The sequence below is a fragment of the Haliotis cracherodii genome, unplaced genomic scaffold (genome assembly GCF_022045235.1).
Source record: "Haliotis cracherodii isolate W230 unplaced genomic scaffold, xgHalCrac1.p SCAF_3, whole genome shotgun sequence".
NCBI lineage: Eukaryota > Metazoa > Mollusca > Gastropoda > Lepetellida > Haliotidae > Haliotis > Haliotis cracherodii.
The window spans coordinates 67927583-67944874 of NW_027266286.1; the positions used below are offsets into that span (position 1 = coordinate 67927583).

Below are 17292 nucleotides of genomic sequence, written 5' to 3' on the forward strand. Positions count from 1 at the left end.
AAACAGTGAGTATCATGCTCCCAACAAACACGCAAACATTCAAATTGAGTACCGTGCATGTAAAGTGTGAATCATGACCTCAAATGAGAAGAGCTGTCTTCATGAATATAGGAATACACCCCTTCTGATAATCTGGGTGCAGAAGGTTCTCTGGGCCGAATGTAGAGGGGCACAAGGGTCCTATGCTGATGATAAGCCTAACCAGCCTGAGTGACCCAGAATCACCCAAACACTCTTTGCTGCTTTTTTTATTTTTATCTGTATATAATAAACTGTATATGAAAACCATGTACTTTTATAGCACGCGTATATACAAAACCATGAATATTAATCGTTGACAAATACCGCTATGGGGCACAGGCCATGTCACTTGCCGCTTGCTCGTGTACGTCACATCATATTTGGGTCTGGTGACAGTAGGGAGGTCCACGCTTACCCTGAAGGCAACATGAAGTTTGACGAAATTCTAACTCATCTTGGAGACTTTGGGTGGTATCAAAAGAGACTGTACTTTTTAATATGCATACCATCGTTCATGGGCGCTATGCAAGCACTTTCAGTATTGTTTCAGTTGGATATTCCCGACCACAGGTATGTATGTATTCTATACATGTGTAATGTATTTGACAATCCCAACGAGTTTAAGTACCTCAAATCAGTTAATGATTAGTGTGATGCCTCGGTTTCACTCAAGGTGTTCATGAAACAATGTAATGAATACATTCTACACAGACTGGAAGTGAATCACTCATGCATGGGATGCTGTGACAGTTTGGGACATGCTGTCAAGCCCCGACATGGATGGAATTGCCGGTTATACCGTGGCGTCCTCGTGACAATAGAGTTATTCGTGGACACGTCTACCTTGTGTACCACATTCACATTACCGGTTGTAATTATTCTTTACTCGACCCGAAGCACAAGAATGTCATACAGTCGTGTAACTGTGACTACTCCGTCGTGTTATGAGTATATACTGATGGAAATTGATACGGGAACAATGAAACATATAGGGAAATAGTTTGACATAAAAATGATTTGAAAATTCAACACATCCAATCAAATGTTGAGAAGTGTTTGTGAGCATTGTTTCCAACGAGTATTTGTTTAACAAAACAAGGAGCCCACGATAGCATAACAGTTTACTGTATCTAAAACGTAGTGTTCTCTTGTTGGTTTCCATCAGTAGATATAGAGAATCTCACCCGAGTGTCTTTTGATATCAAATATATCAACACGAGTTGATAAAAGTTGGAAAACTCCGAGACTTGCCGATATATTTGATATCAAAAGACACGACGGTGAGATTTTATTTATCATCCAACATCATTCTTCCAACTTTGTCAGTTTGTAGAAAGTAATAAGCAGTGTCTTAAATGTAAAATGTACTGCTACCAGCTTCAGTAGCAGAGCCATTAGTGATGTCATTTGATTGTGACGTCATGGTAACAATGACGTAATAATGGCCTGCAGAACCAGTTGCAATTGTTCATTTATCCAAAAGTGAAAGAAAGAAAACTGAATAGACAAACTGCCGTGATGCACTCTCCATCAGTTCCCAACTCCGGGATCCTTTGGACTTCTGGACATGGAGGAAGTCCGTCTTCAGAGACCTGGAGGAGTTCGCGTTCGCGTGGCGGATCACCAGCTGAGCCACCATAACGCAATCATCAAATGGGGGCACGGGTGGCCTAGTCGTCTAAGGCGCCGCAATTCGCTGTCCTGAGGTGCGTTAGAAACCTATGGTTGTGGGTTCGAACCCGGCTCGTCCCGATTATGTTTCTAGGTTTGTCGGCACCATACCCGTGTTCGTGGGTTTCACCGAAGTGGTAAACGTCTAAGACCTGCATCACTTGGGTCTTTCCTCCCACTTTAAGCTGACACACGGTGATATGACTGGAATAATGTTAAAAGCGGCGTTAAACACAACTCACTCCCAATCATCAAATTTAATACAATTTGATTGTAAAGGACCTTGGAATAATTTTAATGACTTACAACTCTTAATTCAAAATTTATAACCATCGCGCAATATGTTTACAAAAAAACTTAATTCAAAGACATTAACAAATTTGACATGAGAGATTACACTTCCTACGATGTTTTTTCTCCTCATGGTGCTAAAGCTACTGGAGGTTCTTCAAATGTCAATGAAACACAGCTTCATTCACAGCCCCGTTCATCTTACTGCTCCTCTTTAAGCTGCTGAAGTCCGTGTAACTTTGCACATTATTTTTTCTTTGCGCTCACTGTTTATTCCACCATCTTCTCTTCGATGAATGCGCAATTTTGGTGAAGATACTAACACCATTATCAACCAAGCAAGTGCGACGCTTTACTTGCTTGATATCGGCGTAAGTATCCACACCGAAACGTGGCATCCACAGAAATAAACAAAAGTTGTACATCCAGAGAACTATCTTCCTTGTACCAGTTTCAAGTACATTTTCGATGTTCATGTTCAAGAGAGGATTTCTCCACTTTTCTAACCGTGGTAATAAGTTTTGTATCTTTTATTGATTCAGTAGTTGACCATTCAACGAAACGTTGCAAGACGTTCTACCTGATTAAAACGGCTTTTTAACATCGAGCTCATAATGCGCCATGGTAAAAGAGACATAGCACTCAGAAGACCGTCGTGTTGGTAAACCCCAACTCAAAGACGCCATCACATAGCTTCAACATATGACATACCAATGCCAAAACCGCATAGCTTCAACACATGACATACCAATGCCAAAACCGCATAGCTTCAACACATGACATACCAATGCCCAAACCGCATAGCTTCAACACATGACATACCAATGCCAAAACCGCATAGCTTCAACACATGACATACCAATGACAAAACCGAATATTTTGAAAAAAAGGTTCGTCAACTCATTTTGCAGGTTTGTATTTGAACGTCACGTCAAAACAAAAAAGGTTAATGGCAGAGAATTATCAGTTTCGATCATCTTCAGATTCCATGGCAAAATAGTGGTGAACTATATTATGAATCCCTAAAACTCAGTGACGACACCAGGTGTTAACATACCCAGCTCACTCACACACGTTTATTATAATCAAGTATTTGTTGTTGCCCAGACAGCAGTATTACTTCCAACACGACGGCGACTGTAAACAATCATGTATTCAGGGATGTTAAAACAAACTTGTTTAACCTAGTCCTAGCCCTGAATCATGTTTGTAGAACTGTGAGCGATGTGTTTCATACAGGCTGCAGGTAACACTATAGTCTTCGTGACTGGGGCCAGGCCATGGTTAGGACAATCCCCAACTGTGTTTGTGTTAACGTTCTGGGTTCTACACGACCATACATGGATGGCCCTGAGCAAATATATGTAGACTCAGCTCACAAAATTAACCCTACAATCATCGTACCCCAGCAATTTCAATAATATGCCTTCCAGATTTGAGTCAGTGCGACAGAAATAGTGTGAGATCAGTTAAGACTTTGCAAAGTAGTTCATCCCTTGTCATACAATAAAGTTCCAAGAATTATTATTGTTTTGATTGTGCCACGTCACTCACGTCTTGCTACAAAGTACTGCTGGAAAAGGGTCTTACAAAATTGTTTATAAAGACTTACCTCTCAATAATTTTCGAGCATAAAAAGATTATTCTTATTAACTGTGAATTATTTCAATCCTTGCCAGTTTGATTCAGCGAATGAGTGATTTGGGTTATATGACACTTTACATTATGTTCCATTTATAGCATGTGTGGATCAGCTTTATGTTGGAGGAAAGCTCGAAGTGATGCATATCTTAGCTATTTACCGCTTTGATGAAATCCATGAGTAATGTACTGTAATGTCTAATCTAATCGATTTCAAAATAAACCGGAAGAATATATTTCAGATATTATCCTCACAAGAGATAGTGTGAGTCGATGGCTTTCTGGACACAAATAGCATGCGTTAACTGTGCTTCAGATACTGTCGATAATAACGTCTAAGCACAATACCACTCAGATTCACTTTAACTATGATGTCAAGTGCACATTTTGTTTCAGGCAAGAGTTAGTTTGTCTGGACAACACTCAACCTAAAACTAAAGCATGTATGGTTCTGCTATCTCTCATTGTCTTTGACTAAATACGCCGTGATATAACTGGAATACTGTTAAAAGCGGCGTTAAACCCAACTCACTCACTCACTCTTTGACTAAATAGATTTCATTGTCTTAGCTGACAAGTTCTGCTGGTAGTGTGTTTGGATTCCAACACTAACATCACAAGTACACTGACGAGTTTCCAGGGTTTGCATAGATAAGGCGAGCTGAGTTAAAGCTCAAGCACCGGGCCTTTCCTCCGAGTAGCACATTCTGTTCGCGGTCATCCATACACAAGTATGCAAAATGACAGAGAATCTGGAGATCTACATGAAGTTTGACATTTTGTACATTTTCACAAAGTTAACACATAAACATAAACATTACAGCTGTTTAACGGGCGCATATTACGAATATAGTGGTTGGGAATTAATTTTGTTTGTTAACGCCACATTCAGCAATATTCAAGCTATAAGACGGTAATCTGTACATATTGGAGGCTGGGCCAGACAATCCAGTGATTGACATTACGAACTTTGATCTACACACTTGCGACACGATGACATGCAGCAACCAAGTCACCGAGTTTGACCTCCCGATCCCGTTACGGGATGCATATTATGCAAGGTCAGGGATGGCCCAGTCGTCTAGTTGCGTCCCTTTGGCGTGTCAGACACCTGTGATCTTAAGTTCGAAATCCCGTCGTGCCCTGATCATGATTCTAGTCATACACCATCCTGGTAGACCTTCATCACTTTGTTTTTTTCTCCACATCAAGCTGACACCTTGATATAACTGAACTACTTCTTAAGGCGTTGTTAAATCAAACTCCCTCACTCAATTTGTTGTACATTTAACGCATACCACATATTGCGTAATGAATGCATTATATTTAGAGGTTTGACGTATTCATGTGCATGTATTACCCTCACTGTGGAACGACCTGGGCCCCGTTCCACAAAGCGATCTTAGGGCTAAGTTGATTGTAACTCACTAAGTACGCGATCTTAAATTTTTGTTACGATCGGCCGCCCGTTCCACAAAGCAATCTTAACTAAGAGAGTTGTAAGTTAAGATCAAAATGCTAAGTTGCTCTGGACCAACTTAGGATCGCTAAAATCGATCTTAAATATTGTACCATAACAAGAAAGATGGCGTATGTCGACTTATTATTATATCAGATAACATTCTGACAGTCCACAGCTCACTTACTTGTTAGCGATGTCCTCCCATATGCTGCCTTTCAGCTTATTGGTGACGGTAGAGCTGAATGAGGAATTCAGTGTCGTGTGGTGAACAGCCACCTCATCAACAAGGACAGCGATCTCGCTTGCTGAAAAATTGCTGCGACGAACGTGTTTGACGCCGACAGAGGTCTGCGATTCAGCCATATTTCGACAATGCGTCGTCTGCTAAACATGACCAAGGGAGGCCACTCTTAGGGAAACTTTCGTATCTTCATGGCTGAAGATTCCGATCTTTGTTAAGATCGGCTACTTAAGAACTTGTAAAGTTACAATCGCCCTAAGATAGCTTTGTGGAACGGGCGTAAACTTTAGCTAAGACGATTTTATAATCGACGTAAGTCTCTAAGATTGATTGTAGTTACGATCGCTTTGTGGAACGGGACCCAGGTCTGTTGTGACGTGGATGACGTCATATTTTATAATAGACACCCCCAATATTCCATAGAAAAAAATTATGGTATTTGCAACAGAGTATAACTGTCTGTCAGTTCTTTTACCCCGACAGTTTACATTTTTACTTTCTACATAGTAGTAACCAGAAACCCATTCACTATGTATAATGTCACACTGATCAGATAGATTCTAGGTCAGATCTACAAATAACAAAACTGTCAAAAGGAAACTACACAAATGAACAACATCTTGCAATAAAGGAATACCATTTTAAATGTTATTTAGAGTGTCAGGTGCTACTTGTAGGACAGCTTTGGCTAGCTACTAGTTACTCAACGTTTGATACTGTTTCTTGATTCCCATCCAAAGTTTGTGTGGAATGGAACACAACTTGGTAGAGGCACCTCTAGCTTATTATGGCATTGATTCCGTAAATATTCGTACTTATACAGGTATTATTTATATTATTGATCTAACAGTTACTAAACTCTCCACAAATGTTCTATTTCTTATGTAAAATGCTGTCAACATAAAGCAATACAAAATATTTCATGACACTCCAAATATAGTTGTCATAATGAAAATAGTATTAAAGTATTATTGTTACATGCAATAACACTGTTCGGTATCATTAGTAATATTTTCATTATCAACCACATATTGTTAGAATCCCTGTCTAAGGAGTGAAGAAATTCAATGAAGCAGTGGTAAAATCTATCCATATGTACAAAATTGTATATTTTTGGATATACCAAATATACAAAATTGTATATTTGGGAAAAACCAAATGTACACAATTGTATATTTTGGAAATCCCAAATATTCAAAATTGTATATTTTGTATATATTGATATTTTCCCTTGTGCAACCAATGGTATGTATAATCCATTTCTCTACGTTTTTGTGTTTTAACAATACATGCACTGACAGTGATTTTGGCATACGCTTTTGGACGTTCCAACATACGTATGATTTATGTTGTTACCTGCCGTCCGGGTTTTCGGGTCCTAAATCTTTCAATGTAATTGTACAGGTGTTCCCTGGGACCGAACGACACCTATGAGGTGCAGGATGCGCATCACTCATCCCTCATCAACATGTCCATCCCCTGGGAGACCGACAAAGACAAACAGGTGCTCTCTTCCTGCCAAATATACCAGCACCCTCAAAACGGCAGCCAATCCAACAACCTGACAACTCCGTGCAGCTCGTGGGTGTTTGATCGGTCGACGTATGAATCAACACTAATCGAAAAGGTAGCATCTTTAAAGCAAATAGGATTTGACTGTTCGCTTACATGTTTGTAGGATGATTTTCTTTTGATATATTGTGTCTGAATAACACAGTGAAGCTGAACCAGACACAGCATTAGCAGATAAACTATGGAATAGCACATTATGACATTATTTACTTCCAAAATTACAAAAATCAAGGTTAGAGACTTCGGAAAAATTTAAAACAGTAATATTATTGCATTGAAACGTAAAAGGAAAAGTCTCATTTTTTTCTCATTGTGATTTAAATCGGCAGTGAATATTAACACAGTGTACAGTCAAATTTGACGTAAATCTACCTGTTCTCACGAATCATGTTCTTCCTGAACCGATGAGGTTATATATATACTTCATATGTCCGCACCGCTTCCTCTCTATCATGTATCAACTGAGGCTGTTGTCATTTGCAAACACATTTCATTCCTAACATGCATATGTTCCTGTCTTGTTTCATCAGTTCAGCATAGTCTGTGGAGACAGTATACTGAGGTCTCACGCCAACATGGCGGCATTCGCAGGGCAGATGGCTGGGACCCTCGTTATGGGACTATTATCGGACATGTGAGTGCTGCCATTTCCGAAGACGTTGCTCGTATTAAGATTCAATCGTGTCATTAATAAGACGTCTCCTATTTTTGAAGACCTGCATCAATAGAAATGCGTATACAACGCCTGGTTACATCCAACTTCACTATGGCCATATGACGTAACCAACTATAACATACATGTAGCAGGTTGGCAAAAATCACATAGTGTGAGATCAAGTACCTCAAAACATACCACAAGCCTACACAAGCGTAAATTGTACGTCAGTTGAAGAACGCGCTTAGTCGATGGTATGGTGTTCTACAGCTGACATTGGTGGAATTCCGCGACGAAAATGGCTCCAAGAACCCTATTATCGCAGAGTCGAAAGAATTGTGAATTAATTGGATACAATGTTTTACAAAATGTTCTTTGTGTGTTATTCGAACCCACGAGCATAGGTTTCTGGCGTACCTAAGGGACGCAGCTCTGCACTGCAAATTGCGGCGCGTTGGACGACTGGGCCACATTTGCCCCCAGCAACGCAATAAGTGGTATTGAGATCCGTATAAATACGACAAAACGATGATTGTTTTTTTCGGTCAGATTTGGGCGCCGACCCGTCTTCATGTTGAATGCTTTAAGCGTGGCGATTCTGAGTATCAGCACTGCGTACGCCCCCAACGTATACGTGTTCATGGTGCTCAGAGCGCTGTCGAATATGACGAGGATTGCTTGTTTCACAAGTTCATTCGTTTTGGGTAAATATGTGCTCATAACATCGTATAACCATTTTATCCATGTGTCACTTTAAAGTATTAATTATTTTTTAGTATTAATAGCTATTTCATGGTTAAGATGATGAAATGAAAACTGTTCAATTTCTTAGAAATGTCAATAAATTATAATTTGCTGAATTAGCTCATAGGGAATCCGAGCAATCATGAAACTATAAAACGTCGACGCCAGAGAATAATCGGTCTTGGTTATCTGCGTAAAGAGGTAAAATAATTAAAAAACATTTATGTGAATGGATCATTGAATGTCAGTGTTGGCACCAGGTGTTCACGAAAACTGTACATACATGTATGTCCCGCTTCTCCGGTATGACCCGTCATTCACTCAATTTGCATAAAAATAGTGCTTTAGCAATATAATATGTCTTCAAAGAAACTTAACCTTTGTCATCTATTTGGCTATCTTGACATACCATTTGTCCTGATTCAGGCGGATGATTTAGACTAGTTGTTCTCTGGCTTTGACGTTTTATATTATCAGAAAAGGAACTGCTCTGAATTTTTATAAGACTGCACATGAGCACGACCATGGCTGTATAACATTTGTTTAGTCTAATTTTGGATCCTGACACATGCTTTGTTTTTTTTATCTTGGAGCTATGGAGTTGACGGGACCTTCCAGAAGAGTTTTTGTGGGAATTATCGTGGAGTTTTACTGGTGCATTGGTCTATTTGCCTTGGGTCTTATCGCCTACTTTGTCCGAAACTGGCAAACACTCCAACTTATCATCGCTAGCCCCACTGCTCTCTACTTTTTGTATTATTGGTAAGCTCTCCTACCTTGTTTAGAATTATCTATTTTTGTCTAAGAAAAATACATACAACACAGGGGAAGAAAAACAAAAAATATGTGTTGGTGGTGTTGTGTGTGAATAATTGTACATATACCCTGTTAAAAAATAATTTAAAAAAAATATATTCATATAGCGTATGTACGATATCCGGAACAGGATACTTCCCGAATCTCCAAGATGGCTGATATCACGTGGTCGCATACCGGAAGCTCAAGCAATTATAAAGAAGGTGGCGTCTGTTAATGGCGTTACACTTCCGGACGGGATGCTGGAGAAAATAACCATAGACGATGACAAGAAGGCCGTAAGGGTGACACAGATGTTCACGACGCCGTATCTGCTGTTCATCACACTCGTGATCTTCTACAACTGGTGAGACAAAAACAACTCTTCAAATGTGGTTTCACATTTCTTTGAAATCATATAGTCGGAATCATAGTCTACTCGCATTTTCGCAGATATTTCTTATGAATATGGAAATGCCTTTATCGCATTTATTTATTTGAGGATCTAAACACATTTTGTACAATGTGTAGGTTCTGAACAGAATAAATCGAATTTGAGAAAAGGCGAAAATGTCATGCCACAAGCTACTTTAATCAGAAAGTACTGATCAGTTCCGGTGTATTGATCGTCATCTTTAATATGAGCAATGCACAACGGGGCGGTCGGGTGGCCTAGTGGTTAACGTGTTTGCTCGTCACGCAGAAGACTCGGGTTCGATTCCCGCCATGGGTACTATGAAGCCCATTTCTGGTGTCCCCCGCCGTGATATTGCTGGAATATTGCTAAAAGCGGCGTAAAACCATGCTCACTCGCTGCCAAAAAGATAGAACTTGTAACGTGGATCATGTACTGAATAATAACGTGTCTTGAACCCCGTTTCGACCAATATCAAAATCAAATAATATTTTGACGGTGAATCTTGGATGTAAAATGCCACTTGCAGGTTTGTTGTCAGCATGGTTTACTATGGTCTGGGCTTGAACGTCCAGAACCTTAGCGGCGACATCTACCTGAACTTCACCATTGCTAACATCGTGGAGCTCGTGTCGTACATCATGTGTATCTCCCTGCTGGACATACTCGGCAGGAAGTTCCTACAATGTGGTTGCATGCTCGTGGGCGGGATTGCTTGTGTGGCAACACTGTTCCCGGTCATCTATGGAGATTCGTGTAAGTTGTACGAACAGCGCCGAATAAGACTCGAGCATTTCCGTTGTCCTGTCTGGGATAAAAATAATATTTATTATAGATTTATAGAAATAGATGCAGTAAAGAGGGTTTGGATGATCCTCAACACTGCAGCATAATGCATTACCCAAATTGTCAGAAGAGCTGCATTCCTGGCACGAAACCCGGATACTTTCCCAAGTTCAGTCAACAGACTGGGGCGGTAACGAACTTGAAGCACTGAGAACAATGGGGAGTCGGACAACTTGGTACTCGGGATGCAAGCGTGACATTTCGAAAGTGAGGTCCGCATATTTGCTATGTTTTTCCTGAATCTTGTCGATCACATTAATGTCAAAATGGACAGAGAATTCAATGATATAAATGATTTCGTTGGATTTACCAAAGAGGACAATATCAGGTTTGTTGGGCTGGAAGAGTCTGAGGCTGTATATGGGCCTATTCCAAAGAGTTATGCATTTTTTTGATACAGTGGTCGTTCAGATAGCCTCCCCTTGAAAATCGTAGTCTGGGCCGATTGGACAGCAGTACAGAACCATCAACAAAATCAACGCTGACATTGATATTATGTCCCACATCCTTTACTCGTTTAAGAACACTGTGGAATTTCTTGTTTTCATCATGAGTCATGCTTAACAAGAGCATCATCAGACAAATAAATGTGTGCAAAAGTGCACAAAACAGTTCTATCATGAAGAGCCTCCACGTTAATCAAATCTGTCCAAACCTTTAACTTTGCCTTCAAGGATTTAAGAATTTGATTTATAATTTTCTCTTTTGTTGTTTTATACTAAGTCTTTGTTTTCAGTTTTTTCAAAATTAATTTTTGACGTTTTGACAATGATTGTCCTGGGGAAGGTTATTTCAAGCCTGAAGGCTGCAGTGTAAGGGAATCTACACGTTCTCTGAAAGGTTCTGGGCGGATTGGACAAGGCAACGCTTCCTGGGAGAAGTCCCATTGGCTGTCTGTCTAGAGGGGGCAAGGGTCCTGAGCTGACGATGAGCCTAACCAGCCCCACTTTGTTGCATTTTTTAAAATTTTAAGCTGTAATAATAATAATAATAATAATAATAATAATAATAATAATAATTCATAACGCGCCAAGTGGGTGATACTGATGCTTCATTATAATATGTACAGGATATAATAGTAAGGATCTGCATACTTCATCCATGACACAAAGTATGTGTGCCTAATTGCTATTTAATCCTTTCCTCGCAGCACTTGACTGGGTGACAGTCGCTTTATCCATGATCGGTAAGTTCGGAGCCTCTGGATCATTTGCCATTGTGTACGTATACACAGCTGAGCTGTTTCCTACCATGGTGCGAAACTCTGGAGTGGGGGTCAGTTCATTTTGTGCTAGGATTGGAGGGATGGCCTCTCCTTACATTGCAGATTTGGTAAGATCGTGTTATAATCGGCTTCTTCTTTAAGCCTAAATATAATGGTCTTAAGAAAATATAAATATGAAACGATATTTCTGGCAAGAGTGTACTCAGTATTGTGCTCTGAGAGGCACGCTGTTGCTTGGTTGTGAAAACAGTTGTCGACAGTACAAAGAAGCTTAAAATCAATGTGGAATTTAATAGGAAGCCAATGCAAGTAACTGAATACTGGGGTGATGTGGCTTTCCTTGGAGTTTCTTAAGTTGTCCTTTGAGTCCCACCAACACACTCTTACAGTATATCGTCCCATCTGGACAATACGAGGCATCTAACAAGGGTGTTAGCACTGGCCTTGTTGATATGCTTCCTGGTGGTTCGAATAACAAAAATGTGATAAAAACATGATTGTCCACTTGTAAGTCCAAAGGTAGTCACCGAGATCACCAAGGTGCTTCACAAGCTTTCATACATGTACCTAATCAAATGTTAGGATTGTCTGAGTTAGGTTTATCTGCCAACAAACTTGAGTTTTATCCTCATTCAGCTCAAACATTTCCCTAGTCATGTATGTCTTGATTTCCGATGTGCAGTTCTAAATCTGTTGGAGAATTACCTGAATAGAGTACAGTCGAAAACCATTCACCAGCCTGGTATCCTGAGCTATGAGTAATTATGTGTTGAGATATGATGTAAGTGAAGCCTCGTTGGTATATTAGACATGCAAATTAGCTTTTGTTGTTTCTTTATCAATTTCCTTTTTGAAAAAAGGACTTCTGGTGATATCTAATGTTGATGTGTTTTAATCGATTTTAGGGTGTATTGATTGGCGGTGACCTGAAGGTGGCGCTACCTCTCATCGTGTTTGGAGGTCTGTCCATTGCCGCGGGTGTGCTGGCTCTGTTCCTCCCAGAGACACTAAAACGAAGACTTCCAGAGACAATAGAGGATGCAAAGAATATGCGAAAGTAAGTCACGTTAATATATAATACTGATATCGAAAAATACCCTTTTATCACACTTTTGTGTGGATGAGAGAGCTGATATAAATGAAAACATTTAAAGAACGATTTCAAATCATCATTGTTTTGTAAGGCAGTAAGTTCTATTTATATATAGCTTTTATATACTAACGGAAAAAAGAAACTATGCTTCATGTAACGTTTATTAAAAACACATTTATTCTCAAATAAAATAATGCATCTTTCAAAATATATTCAGGAAAGCATCACCTCGTCCTTGAGGTCGTGATTCACAGTTTGCACGTGCATGTTTGAGTGTTTGTCGCGTGCATTATACCCTAACACATGTTTTTAAAATGTGAACAGCATACACTGATTGTTTCGCTGTCAGGTGGTCATTAAAATACTTTTGTGTAACCGTAAATAATGTTACTCAATGCAATGCCTTGCTGAAAATCCACGTCTATGCCGTGGGTATGCTGCAAAAAGGAATGTCGCAAAACGAAGATGCCAGACATTTCAATCGTCATCCGAAAGACAACATCATCTCTTTGGAGACAGGGCAGCATTCATGGCTTCTCACGGGTCGGTTGTCCACGTGTGACGTCACGCCAACAAGACTACCATATACGGTTGGTGCATCTACAGAATAGAATCCGTTGAATCCGTTGAATCGATTAAGTGGCAGCACCGTACGCAACCGGTTGAGAGTACAACACTACGACCAGACATCCAGTGATACGCCCAATGTTGCTTCCATGCCACCGTCGGGCACGTCTTGCTTAGCGTAGACATCATCTGAGGTTCGAAAGACAAGACTGGACAGTACACTGTTCACAGATGAGTCCTGCTTTCATCTGGACAGCTCTGATGGTCGTGTCAGGGTCTACGGGCGTCCAGAACATCATAGCAATGCTTGCATGCGTTCCTCAAGGTCGTCAGTTTGGGGATGGAAGTGTAATGGATTGTGGTGGCATCACAACTCATCTTATAATTGTTAATGGCAATTATAATGGCGTATGCTACTAGTATGACATCGTTCGAGAGCATGGTGTACCCTTCAGGTAAATGCAGGGACGTAACAAAACGTTGCAGAAGCATAATATCCGTCAACAGAGGTTTTGAGGCAGCATAAAATAGCTGTACTGCCATTATATATGAAGCACAGCTAGTATATATATATTAAAATTCTGAAGACTATTAAATACTGAATATATTCACCCAATCTTTGTAGTTGTTACTCACAGTAACAGCTTCACACCGACTGTTTGATGGTATCTAAAGTGATGAGTAACGATATTTGTTGAGCGTGGAGAAAGAAAGGGTCCCATAACCCATAGATCAAAGTCCCCGCATCTCACTGTGAGATGGTGCATCCATAAGTTGTGTCAGGATACTGGTCTGTCTGGAACTGACATGCGCTCATACGTTTCATCAAAGTTGTGAACTGTTACGACCTGTACATTCAGCGTTTCTCCAACATTGATGAGGCACACTGCGATATAACGGGGAGTTCATGTTCTCAACCACTGATTCATTAATGCTGATATATTAACAACTTTTCAACAACAAGTTACACACTAGTCTGGAATATCCAAAGTGTGATTGGAATTTTTATGTCACAGCAATTGTTCGAGATGGTCATTTCATTTTTTCTGTTCATGACAAGAGGAACAAATCTGACAAAAGCTCTCATCAGTACCAACAAATTTTGACTCTAAAACTTAAAGACATGTCCATTCAACGTTTGTACTACACCCCATAGCTCCATAATGATCGGTACAAAGATAGATATATTGCTAAAAAATAGATATTCGGTTCAGCAAAATGTACCACTAAATCCCTGTCTCAAAAATTTCAGTAATTCTTGTCACAATCAACGGATGACTTTCACATAAAGTGGTTGAGACAAGTGGAATTAATACCATTTGGATTCCCCAAAACTCAAAGGGTTTTGCTTGAATATTTACCCCCAAAGAAATTAACTTAAGCGTCAGGTATATCCATGATATCATTCAATAATGTTTGAACAGACTTCCACTGGTTTACGCAACTGATCTACAAATATTAGAGATCAGTGAAGCCACCTCATGTGTTTCATGCACAGAGATATCAGTGGGACACAATAGTTTAGTAAAAATGGTATCTAACCAAAATAATATATTATTTTTTATTTACATACGTACAAGTACTTTTTGATACTCTTTATTTCAACATTTCATCTCTTTAAGATACACGTTTATGTATTCACAGAGCAAGAAAGACAAACTACACGCTGGACACAATCCCCGAGAAATCGAACTCCTCAGATGTCAAACTGGAAAAATTCCAATCAAGTGAAGCCAGATTTTAGGATCTCATGCATCATTATCATGTTTTTCAGTCAAGTTCAAGATTGAATCGATTTGATTTTTCATTGCTTCTCAGAGTACACTTCTTTTACTGTATATTTTTAAACAGAAAACATCATTACATGCATTAGCTACGGTCATCTCATTATATATAACTACTAGTATGTTGTGTGCGTAATCAGTTTCTGAATAATCGGTATGGTTATATGTTAGCGACACATGATTGCATTGGTGTCCAGTCAGTTGACAGAAGAATCACCTTCTGACGACGGAATTTTATTCTCTGGCTGCATCAGTTGTTAGGCTCAGGTGATGATACATTTGTAATATGGAATAAAATAAAATAAATAAAATAAAATATATGAAATGTGTGTGGCGAAAAGTTTTGTTACTGATATTACGGAGCACCTAAGACAGACTTAGCTGGGTTTGACGTCGCTTAGAACGGTATTCCAGTTATCAGCTTGATGTGGAAAGAAACCCATGGACACTATTAAAGGTCTCAGCTGTTTACCGCTTTGGTATGGGTATGGTGCTGACAAACTTTGTACATAATAAGGCGAACTTAACCGGGATTCGAACACACAGGAACACTCACTCTCCTACCCAGAATTCCATGCGACCAGCATGGTACCTGTGCCACACGCCAGCGCCATGTGACGATTCGTCACATCTTACACAGTCCATTCAAGATATTGCATATGTTTTTCATCTGTTTCATGTTTGACAAGTCTACATATCTAGATAAACATTTATCACAGAATGGTTAACTTCCATTGAGAAAATATCCTAAATCGTGAAAAACTATTTCCATTTGCGTAGTTATCCTATGTTTACATTGGTTGTACGGCTCCACGTGCTGTCATCGAAGCCCTACGGAGAGCTAGCGATACCGCCACTTTGTTAATATATGTTGTCATGCAACTCACTGTCGCAGTTGTAGTAGCATATTTATATAATCATGCAACACAATATGTAAAGCACCCCCAAATGCTTGCATTTTTCCGTTCTATTCTGATTTCTGATCAATATTCTGATTTACAAACAAGAGAAAAGTCCGGTCACGTGATATGCAAATTAGCCTGTGGCAGTGGTGTTATGCTGAGTCACCACTGCACCGGAGTGTGACGAACACCTAAGAAGAATCCTTAACTGACAAGAATAAATATTAATCAATTAAAACTCAACCCATTGCCAATATGTAAGCAGTGATTTGACAATACGACGTTATTATTCCAATGTCTCGGTGCATCTTTAGCCATTGTCCAAGCCACAACGTGGAACAGTACGCGGAACGAAGGACATGCATGCGGCCTCTGAAACTCACGTGATTAATCCAACTTTTATTAAGCATTGTGTAAGCATTTACTTGTATTTAAATCTTGACCACTTCTGATATTGAACCTTATATTATGAATGGCGGGTGCTACCGGTAGGGCAGGACATGTTAATCCTTTTCGCGAATACCTGGAGTCATCACTGATTTTCAGTGATGCCCTCATTTAATTTCCACAGCTATTTGCCCTTTACGCCAAGTGGAATCTGTTACGGCAGAAAATCTAGGACGGTCATTCTCTTGCATTGACAATTTATGTTTACAGACAATATGCCTAGTTTCTCGTTAAGACTGTATCCCCCATCACACTTGTAATATAATTATGCAGGTTGACGGATAGTGTTTAAAATTAAACATTTCATCATCCTCTTGCTCTTAAACATCTCGTCTGTTCGGAGAGCGGAAGGTCATACTCAGATCTATAAAAAATGTTTTTTGTTATTATCCTGCCTGTCGCAAAAGGATAACACAAGGATTGGTCGGCTCGTTGTCAGTATACGCTGTCTCATTTGGGAATCCATGATAAACCACGGCATAGTATCAGTGGGACAGCACTAAAACGGCTATTAAGTGCTAGAGAGAGAGAGAGAGAGAGTAGCAATAGCGCCGCACACGTGCGACGAGTGTCACTCCTGATTTTGACACTTACAAGGAGTGAGTAAGTGAGTGAGTGAGTGGGTGAGTGAGTGAGTCACGTCGGCAATATTTCAGCCATAATGTGACTTGAACGAGTTAGACAATATTAATAAAAACTGTCGACGAAGGACAGTATAATAACTAGCAATACGTCACAGATTGACTTAAAACTCGTAGAAAACACTAAAATTATCTGATTATTAGGATACGACACGATATAAAAACGGGGCTATAGATCACCACTTACAAGGAAGTTCGATTAATCTCAGTTGACCATTATATCTGTCCATCTTATTGATTCAGCATATCATACAGTTGTGATTTACTTGATTCAATTCA

General features: G+C 39.6%; 1 protein-coding gene across 1 annotated transcript; it reads left to right on the forward strand.

Annotated features, from left to right (window-relative positions):
- Positions 1–422: 422 nt before the first annotated feature.
- Positions 423–15285, forward strand: LOC139474584 (organic cation transporter protein-like). The gene is made up of 10 exons (XM_071257653.1): positions 423–591; positions 6732–6954; positions 7430–7533; positions 8104–8258; positions 8892–9060; positions 9245–9460; positions 10038–10264; positions 11505–11686; positions 12485–12636; positions 14884–15285. The coding sequence occupies exons 1-10, from the start codon at positions 449–451 to the stop codon at positions 14981–14983; spliced, it is 1671 nt and encodes a 556-aa protein (XP_071113754.1). The 5' UTR covers positions 423–448; the 3' UTR covers positions 14984–15285.
- Positions 15286–17292: the final 2007 nt, after the last annotated feature.

What these genes read in the sequence shown, in the direction of transcription:
- LOC139474584 (XM_071257653.1), top strand. Translation starts at nt 449, where the DNA reads ATGAAGTTTGACGAAATTCTAACTCATCTTGGAGACTTTGGGTGGTAT. An exon ending in TTGGATATTCCCGACCACAG is followed by an intron (nt 592 to 6,731) that starts GTATGTATGTAT and finishes GTAATTGTACAG; the next exon opens with GTGTTCCCTGGGACCGAACG. An exon ending in CTCTACTTTTTGTATTATTG is followed by an intron (nt 9,061 to 9,244) that starts GTAAGCTCTCCT and finishes TATCCGGAACAG; the next exon opens with GATACTTCCCGAATCTCCAA.